Source organism: Pyrus communis, chromosome 3 (assembly GCF_041283825.1).
Source record: "Pyrus communis isolate YQ-2024b chromosome 3, ASM4128382v1, whole genome shotgun sequence".
Classification (NCBI taxonomy): Eukaryota; Viridiplantae; Streptophyta; class Magnoliopsida; order Rosales; family Rosaceae; genus Pyrus; species Pyrus communis.
The window spans coordinates 22,841,056-22,849,035 of NC_142567.1; the positions used below are offsets into that span (position 1 = coordinate 22,841,056).

At 37.3% G+C, this 7,980-nt stretch overlaps 1 protein-coding gene and 1 pseudogene across 1 annotated transcript; both read left to right on the forward strand.

Annotated features, from left to right (window-relative positions):
- The first annotated feature begins 809 nt into the window (after positions 1-809).
- Positions 810-2,190, forward strand: LOC137716567 (F-box protein At1g30790-like). Its single transcript, XM_068456020.2, has one exon. The coding sequence runs from the start codon at positions 947-949 to the stop codon at positions 2,138-2,140; it is 1,194 nt and encodes a 397-aa protein (XP_068312121.1). The 5' UTR covers positions 810-946; the 3' UTR covers positions 2,141-2,190.
- A 2,689-nt stretch (positions 2,191-4,879) lies between these two features.
- Positions 4,880-7,283, forward strand: LOC137714979 (F-box protein At1g30790-like; annotated as a pseudogene).
- The last annotated feature ends 697 nt before the right edge of the window (positions 7,284-7,980 follow it).

A 7,980-nucleotide genomic window follows, 5' to 3' on the forward strand; every position in this document is an offset into this window, starting at 1 on the left:
TCATATATCAAAGTCCAAGTGTTTTACCAAAGCTTGTTGCTTCCCTCCTTTCTCTATTTCTTTGTCCAATTTTATTAAGAGTGAAAGTGAGAGGTGTGATAGAGTTTGTAAACTTATCACCCACATATTTTGGTATTGAGTTAGTAAACTCTTGTGAATACCAACATAACTGGCATCACACCAGCGACGGGCGGGGATGGTAATAGTGTCATTATTTTAGTTCATTGATAAAGAAATTCTGGGATGAAATCTATACAGATGATAAAAGATTGTAAATTGTCTTGTAAGATATTCTGCTCGAAGCTCTGTTGGCATGGTAAAAATCAGAAAAATGATTTAAACTTTTTTTTACCCACATAAAGCTTGATTTCATGGCAAAAGTTTTGACAGCGTTTGAATGTTTTACCGAAAGAAGAGAACAAAGCCTTTCTGACTTTTGTTATTCCTCATTACAGGGAGGGGCTTCTGAAGGTAATCATTTCGCTTTCTACTTTCTTGTATATACTTTGATTTAATGAAAATACTATGAATGACTTGTTCTTTACAGAAGTCTCAGGTACGAAGTTCGCAGTTTTCTACTGTTCTTATTCTTTGGATTTTACACGTAAATTACAATTTGTCAAGAATCTTGTATATATATACTGCTACCTTTCAAATAATCGAAGTCTAGAAACAGCCGTTAATTTTGAATCGGTTTGGTGAAAGGTTAGCCATCGTTTGATGTTTCTTGGAAAACAGAAGAGAAACGTGTAGGTGTTGCCTTCTAAAAGTCAAATCAGCCAGAAAATTTTATTCAACATATGGCCATGAATTCAAACTTAGGATTTGTCGATTATTTAAAGACTGTTGACCTTTTGGTTGCCTTCTGATGGTTAAACAATGACCATTAACTCTACAAAACTAGTTGATTAGTAAGGATAATCTCCCATGAAGCTAGTAGAGATTCATGGAAACGGATTCAGAGCTGCCGAGCGAAATTATTGGCTTTCAGATACTTTCGAGGATATCCGCGAAGTCTCTGATGCGCTTCAAATCCGTATGCAAGTCTTGGTCTTCTCTCATCCGCAGCCCTTCCTTTGTCAATGCCCATCGAAAATTCTACCGCAACAAGCACAGTCACCTCCTCCTCACCACCTGGGACGAATCTGCGAGGCAGCAACACTTCTTTTCTGTACAAATCAACCAAGAAGGAAGTCCAACTCTTGTCACCCACCTTCTAAAACTTCCAACACCGCCAGGTAAGAATGTTGAACGTCTCTACGAAGCACTGAGTATCAACGGCTTAGTCTGTCTTTACCTTTCTGACAACTTGTTTCCCAATCAAACCGATCACAACCATCCTGTTCGAATATTCAATCCGTGCACCCGAGAGTGTATAGTTCTTCCTCATGATTTACCTGCGTACCGCACCATCCGTGTTACGCACCACTTTGGGTTCAGTTCTCACACGAACGAGTATAAGGTCCTTCAGGTGAAAAGGTTTCAGCCTCTAAATTCGACAAGGGACATGAGTTTCATGGTCAAGATTTTCAAACTAGGTACAAGTTCATGGAGACGGATAGAGGCAGACATTCACGATCTCCCATTTGATCCGCTGAAGTGCCAGTTTGAAAGGAGAAGTGTGTGCGTCTATGGAGCCATACATTGGATGCATGACTCAACACAAAATATTATCGCGGTTTTCGACCTTAAAGATGAGAGATTCAGAGCCATCCCACTCCCTGAAGACTACGATTGCAGAATTCATGGTATTAACGATAAGCTTGGGAACATATTTGAAATGGAAGGGTGTTTGGCTCTAATAGGTGACAAACAGTTGAGGCAGATGAATACAATGGAATTATGGATTTTGAAGGACTACCAAAACCAGGTGTGGGTTAAGGAAACTATCACCTTTCCGTTTAGTTGGAGAGAGTTAGTGTACCCTGTTCCTTTCTATACAATTCACACCGGTGAGCTCCTCCTCCTCCAATCTTCAAGATTACTCCGACAAGATTCGTCAGAAGCGAGGGTGCTTTTTTACAATTTGAAGAGTAGAAGTTTTAGAAGTGAAAGTGTTTTTCCAGAATCGATACTTCCTAATGATATTCGGTTGAAGTTACTTGCTCATTATGATGACTGTATTGTCCCTTTAAGGTGAGATGACTTATTTCATCCTCACTTCAATTCAATATTTTTCTTTTGAGTTGCAACTTTGTTCATCTGTTAAAAAGAATGCATTTGAAGAAAAAGAGGACCTAAGGTTCGGTGTTTTAACATTTTGTTCAACAATTGTCGTTTATGAATTATGAATGTAGAACTTCCCAACAAAGTGGAAGCTTTGGTGTCCAATTAGTTAAGATACAGTAACGTAATGGTATTAGAGTTAGCAATTAGACCAAAGCCAAAAATTGAGAGCAAACAAATGCAAAGTAAAATCCATGTGGTTTTCGAATGAACAACTGAACGTTTGTACCGCTGTCATTCTTTAAGCGAGCTCCGCCACTGTGGATGAAAGTATGATTACACACAATATAAAAGGAAATAGGAAAACAGCAAAAATACTACCCGAACATAACCACCCAAAGTTCATTTACGTCGTGGTAATTGGTACAAAACTAACAATTTGCCACCTACGTCTACTCTCATCTAGCTTAAGGTGTAGGTGTTGGTGGAGCAAATGGCTTCTGGTACCCTAGTCGGAAGAAATAACGAGAATATCCTAAACACACCTCTATTCCTTTTTTTTTTTTTTTTCATATGCATCTCCGTCAAGGTTTTTATCGAGACCCATATAAAGGCACCATATCCTCCTGTGTACTTATTCATTCGCTACTTTAATAAATATCGTACTCTTTCTTTTCAAAGAAAAAACAAAAGGAAAGAAAAAATATCTTGATTCATTGGCATCAAATAGAGAATCAGAAGTAGTTTTATATGTTCTTGTTTTACTCTTCAAAGTTTTGAACAATTCAACAAAAATGAAAACATAGCTGAAGTTACATTTTGTTGTCTTTTTTAGAGACAAGCAAACAAACCAAAGCAGCTTACTCTATAGCCTACATTCTCACTTAATTCTTAGTCTTCTTCTGATAAAAACCAGGAGTGTTCCAATTCCCATTCACCATCGATATGCCGATACAAAACTAGCTGCGACTAGTAACATGCAAGGATAACTTGCATCCTAAGAAAGTAGTATAGAATATAGATCAATATGTGAGAATGTGAAGGTAATTAAAGAGTCCCACATTGGTGAAGGAGATGTTGGAAAATTTAATAATAATATTATTATATTAAATTTATTAATTGAATGAAAATTAGAAGTTGAGCCTTTTGGTAGAAAGATGTGTCTACTCAAAATGAAGAGTTGCAACTTTTGACTCTTCATGAATAGTCACATGCTTTCCAAAGAGGTATCTCACATTCTATAAATAGGAAAGCCCCCTATAATCACAAAATAACTTTTCATTGTTTTACATGATCAAACCTATAGTGCACTAAATATTAGAGTGTCTCATTGAGTTAATATGAAAGAGTTTTCAACACAATCGTGGTTCATGGAGCCTTCTGATTTGGAGTGCTACTATTACAAGGACGTAGTCGTTGTATCTTGGGAAACATGTGCCGATCAACGGAGCGTAAACTTGTCTTAAGGACAAAGTATCCAACACTAACCTCGACCGTATTTTCTAGGTTTTCTAATCCATTATGTCATGTTCATTTTGTAAGAATAAACATAGGCTTTATGTTAATATACTTAGCCAAGAACACAAGAATTTACCAACTAAACACAACCAACACATCAAATATGTTCTACATATGCAGATATTGAAGTGATATCTGCAACACATACCTATAGACTGCTTCACGAAGTCTTTCCCATGTGTGCTGTTAGAAGACAGCAGATGGTGCTATTCCATTAAGCCAAAGGACGAGGGGTTTCCGAGATGACTGTCATCGTTGAAAAGCAAATGACCAATGTTGTGATTTTTGGTGACGGTCCAACCATGACCAAGATCAGCGGAAGCAAGAGCCACGCGGATGGTGTCACAACCATGAACACCGCAACCTTTGCTGCACTAGAAAACTATTTTGTTGCCAAAAGGAACTGGGTTCAAGAATACAGTAAGACACGTAAAGCACCAAGCCGTGGCACTACGTGCGCAATCCGAGTTCTCCATCTTCTTCAACTATCACATGGACGCATACCAAGACACCCTCTACACACAACCTTCTCCTCTCTACAAAACTCAATGCTCTCCAAGTTATAGGTATTTGGAACAATAAGAGCGTATCTTTGTGAGAGCAGGGGCTTGTGTTTTTATACTACAAAATCTGGATTACCCTATAATAATCCTACAAGGAATACAAGACCAAATCATTGTACAAGTATGAGTTCTATTCTCAACCCAACAGTAGAGTTTCAATCCAAACGAAAGTTGAATTAACTCTTATAAACACATTAAGACCTCTTTATACCAATCTGAAATAACAATGATTATTACTAAACTGTGAGAATCACACTCATACTCTAACACATTTAGCATTAGTTACTCATGTGCATGCATTACTTTGATATATAATTGCAGAAATTATTTCTTGATTTTTCATGTAATTTAATATAGCAACTAGACCCTATTTTTCCAACAAAAGATACCTCTTTGGAAAGCATGTGACTATTCATGAAGAGTAAAAAGTTGCAACTCTTCATTTGAGTAGACACATCTCTTTACCAAAAGATTTCACTTCTAATTTTCATTCAATTAATAAATTTAATATAATAATATTATTATTAAATTTTCCAACAGGAGAAACATTGCAAGGGGTTATAAGAGGTTGGGTTACTCCTTATATTGCCAATTGGTTTTATGGTGGAACCTCAACTTTCTTCGCAATATAAATGGAATCATCAAGCGGTCCAGAGCTCATCCCCAGCCAAATTACATGCTTCGAGATACTCGCAAGGCAACCATCTAAGTCTTTGATGCGATTCAACTGCGTATGTAAGTCTTGGTCCTCTCTCACCCACAACCCTTCCTTTATTGACACTCATCACCACTTGGGCTTCAACAAGCACACTCACATCCTTCTCACGACCGGGGACAAACCCACAAGGCAGCACACTTCTTCTCCTTACAAATTAACCAACAAGCAAGTCTAACACACGCACCTAGAATAAATGTCTCTACACTGCACAGTGTTTCAACAGTTCGGTCACCTCACCTCCCAATCAAACAGATCTAAACCACCCTGTATGCATATTTAACCCCCGCACACGAGAGTCTATATCTCTTCCCCACACTTCACGCGTGTCCTGCACAGCACATGTTACACTCCATTTCGGGTTCAATCCTCTTACAAATGAGTATAAAGTTCTCCGAGTAAAAAAGCTTATCCCTGCTGTGGGAGATGTGCATTTTATTTTCAAGATATTTAAAATGGGGACAAGTTTATGGAGGCACTTAGAGGCAGACCTTAACGATCTCTCTTTTGAACCTCTTAAATTCCTGTTTCACAAGCGAAGTATGTGCTTAAATGGGGCCATACATTAGATGCACGGGACACAGTCCCATTGTGGCTTTCGACAATGGAGATGAGAATATTGATCCCACTTCCTGAATATTATACTTGTTTTACGCGTAGTGTTAGTTACTGTGGGAAATATAGTTGGGGTGGGTGGATATTTGGGTCTAGTAGGTGGCAGGAGGATGATGAATCATGAAACGATGGGGTTATGGATTTTAAAGGACTACCAAACGCAGGACTGGGTTCATGAGACCATCGTTTTTCCTAGTTGGGCGGAGTCAGAGTACGCTGTTCCTTTTTGTATCATTCACACGGATGAGCTCCTCCTCCAATCTTCACGGTTGAGCAGACAGAACCATATGGGGGTGATTCTATACAATATGAAGAGTGAAAGTTTCAGGAGAAGTGAAATTGTTTTCCACGAATGGGCTCGTTTGGGTTCAAGTAACTTACTAGTTATGAGGATAGCATTGTACCCTTAATAAGATGAGAGTTATGAGCAATAACAAAGCTAGAAAATTTTTACCGGATGGACTAGCTTAAAATTTAAATCTTTATAAATAAAGATATTTGATACCGTATTTTTCATAGTATCAGCTAGCTTAAAAAAATTTCACAAGGTGAGTAAAAAAATTTGTGATTAAACAAATATGTGTTAAAATTAAACAAATCCAAACTTGTACATGTACAAGAAGCGATGAGAAAAATAATTTAAGAAAAAAAAATGGTTTGTAAACTGTATTATATAATTTTATATAGTTAAACCTAGAGAATTTGAATTAGTGACTAAATATATGGTGGGCTACATTCGAAAATCAATCAAAATTACATGTAAAATTTTATTTTTCTCGAGAAGCCACCTGGGCTATAGCCCATGGCAGCCCTTAACCTGGCTCCGCCAGTGGTTATGAGGAGCAATTTGCGTTGCAAGTATGTTTCAATTTTGTGGTTTGGAGTCCATTATTTGTTAGGTTGTCCTCATTATACATTTAAATTTCTCGGTTTCTCTCATCCTTAAAGTTATTAAATTCGATTTAAGCATGGAAGCATATAATTCTTGTAGTACAGCATTTCTTTAGTTCTAAATTTGCGCAAGTCCACCAATACCAGTTAAATTTTAGTTGGTCGAGTGAAAAGTTTTCCAATTTCTTTAATTTAAAGTCTAAACATGTTTAAGCTGCATTGTGCCCTTACTATATGATATAGGTGAGAATTTTTTTAACATTGGATGCATGACTCAACACAAAATATTATCTCAGTTTTCGACCTTAAAGATAAGAGATTCAGAGCCATCCCATCCCACTCCCTGAAGACTACGATTACAGAATTCATGGTATTAACGATAAGCTTGGGAACATATTTGAAATGGAAGGGTGTTTGGCCCTAATAGGTGACAAACAGTTGAGGCAGATGAATACAATGGAATTATGGATTTTGAAGGACTACCAAAACCAGGTGTGGGTTAAGGAAACTAATACCTTTCCGTTTAGTTGGAGGGAGTTAGGGTACCTTGTTCCTTTCTATACAATTCACACCGGTGAGCTCCTCCTCCTCCAATCTTCAAGATTACTCCGGCAAGATTCGTCAGAAGCGAGGGTGCTTTTTTACAATTTGAAGAGTAGAAGTTTTAGAAGTGAAGGTGTTTTTCCAGAATTGATACTTCCTAATGATATTCGGTTGAAGTTACTTGCTCATTATGATGACTGTATTGTCCCTTTAAGGTGAGATGACTATTTCATCCTCAAGCTTCAATTCAATATTTTTCTTTTGAGTTGCAATTTTGTTCATCTGTTAAAAAGAATGCATTTGAAGAAAAAGAGGACCTAAGCTAATTAAGGTTCAGTGTTTTAACATTTTATTCAACAATTGTCGTTTATAAAATATGAATGTAGAACTTCCCAACGAAGTGGAAGCCTTGGTGTCCAATTAGCTAAGATACAGTAAGGAAATGGTATTAGAGTTAGAAAGTAGACAAAGCAAAAAGTTGAGAGCAAACAAATGCAAAGTAAAATCAATGTGTTTTCGAATGAACAACTCAACGTTTGCACCACTGTTTTTCCAGATTCTTTAAGCCAGCTCCGCCACTGTGGATGAATGTATGATTACACACTAACTCACTCAAACTAAATATAGAAGGAAATAGGAAAATTGCAAAAATACTACCCGAACATAACCACCCAAAGTTCATGTATATCGTGGTAATTGGTACAAAACTAACGATTTGCCACCTACATCTACTTTCATCTAGCTTAAGGTGTAGGTGTTGGTGGAGTAAATGGCTTCTGGTACCCTAGTTGCAAGAAATAACGAGAATATCCTAAACATCACCTCTATCCTTTTTTTCATATGCATCCCGGTCAAGGTTTTTATCGAGACCCATATGAAGGCACCATATCCTCCTGTGTACTTATTCATTCACTACTTTAATAAATATCATACTCTTTCTTTTCAAAACAAAAACAAAAGGAAAGAAAG